Below are 1,468 nucleotides of genomic sequence, written 5' to 3'. Positions count from 1 at the left end.
TCAGGAGCAGTTGAACCGCTTCTATTTTAAAGTGAAACCGACCGCGTCATTGTATGCGCAAGAGGCGCGAGCAGGCGCCAGCGCAAAAAAAAAAACTGTTATAGAATGGAAGCCGTACACCCGAACACGAATAACGCATCTATATTTCAACGTCACAAATATTGGCCGAAGACCTTTCAGGCCAAAGGACCGGGTCATCGTCCTCTCTTAACTCGGGCCGTGATACCGTGCATACTGCACAGGCTTTTCGGCAAGCAATTTCGGTATCTCCTCCTTCGAAATATATCCAGGCGGCCGTCGTCCGAGCGTGCCCGCCACCGGTGTGGTCGGCGACCTTGTCACGAGATGCTCGGTAGCTACGCACATCCTCGGCGTTCTACTACAGCTTCCCGTGCTTGGTGGGCGAGCAGGTCAGCAATAGCGCACAATATTCCAGGTTGGAAACGCCCAGCTCGGCGACGATCACCTGTAGGCCTGCCCGGTTGTTGAGCCTCGCTGGTTCACCGGCGTCTGCAGCTCGGCGTCCATGCTGCTCCCCGTCCCGACGCCGACATCCTCGGCGTTCTGCTGGAGCGTGCCCTGGGTAGTGGGCGAGTAGGTCAGCATACGCGCACAACAGCCAAGGATGGAAAACGCCCTGCACGGCGGCGATCTCGAAAATGCCCGTCGGGTAGCTGAGCATCGATAGAAGACTCACCAGCATCTGCAGCTGAGCGTCCATGCTGCCTCCCGTCCCGACGTAGATGAGCCTGGACCTGCCGCCGGGTGATGAAGCGTCGAATGATAGCTGCGGCGGAAGCCGAGACTGTCGCCTTCATGGACGCTTGTTCTCCTTCGTCGTCGTCTTCTGCTCCTCCTTTTGATCTCGGGCAGCTGAGACAACAGCCCTCAGACTAGGCGGTGTTGGCCGAGAGCACACTAACGTCAGCGGTGTACATCTTGAGCAGCGTGGATGCTTTCTTGGCAGAACGCACGACTGACAGCTAAATGAGCGCCCTCTGGTTGAGAAACATAGTAAGCTACTCAATTGCGAGAGCAGCGCCCTCACGGTACAGCCCAGGCGGACAGAGGACGTGTCATGGCGCCTTTTACAATTTAAGTAATGGAAATGACGCCTGTCGCACATATCTCGGTGGGCACCCAAACCGCACCGTAAGGCAAGGAAAATGAAATGAAAATTTGTTTTAAGGAAAGGAAGTGACGCCTGACTCACATACCTCAGTGGACACCCAAACCGCGACGTAATGGAACGAATATTTCGATGCGGGGTGCCCACAATTACAACTACGCCTTCCGGTAAACGTAGGCTGGCAGCTGCTTCGAAAACATTTGACGTCCTCAGAAGCCCTCCTGTAAAGTGCAAATCGAGTGATGTATAATAACGGCACGTGCAAACGATGTGAGGCACGTTTCTTCTCCGCGCGCGTTTCCCTGTAACGATTACAGTTCCGTAGTCATATGGTCTTAC

The 1,468-nt window shown here is 54.9% G+C and overlaps 1 protein-coding gene across 1 annotated transcript; it reads right to left on the bottom strand.

Moving 5' to 3' along the window:
• Window positions 1-272: 272 nt before the first annotated feature.
• LOC144118384 (uncharacterized) lies at window positions 273-891 on the bottom strand. Its single transcript, XM_077651335.1, has 2 exons — window positions 698-891; window positions 273-579 (listed from the first exon to the last, which is right to left on the bottom strand). Exons 1-2 carry the CDS (start codon window positions 816-818, stop codon window positions 380-382), a joined length of 321 nt encoding a protein of 106 aa, XP_077507461.1. The 5' UTR covers window positions 819-891; the 3' UTR covers window positions 273-379.
• Window positions 892-1,468: the final 577 nt, after the last annotated feature.

This window comes from Amblyomma americanum, chromosome 2, assembly GCF_052857255.1.
Source record: "Amblyomma americanum isolate KBUSLIRL-KWMA chromosome 2, ASM5285725v1, whole genome shotgun sequence".
NCBI classification, from domain to species: Eukaryota; Metazoa; Arthropoda; class Arachnida; order Ixodida; family Ixodidae; genus Amblyomma; species Amblyomma americanum.
This window is presented reverse-complemented; position numbering and strand designations above follow the sequence as displayed.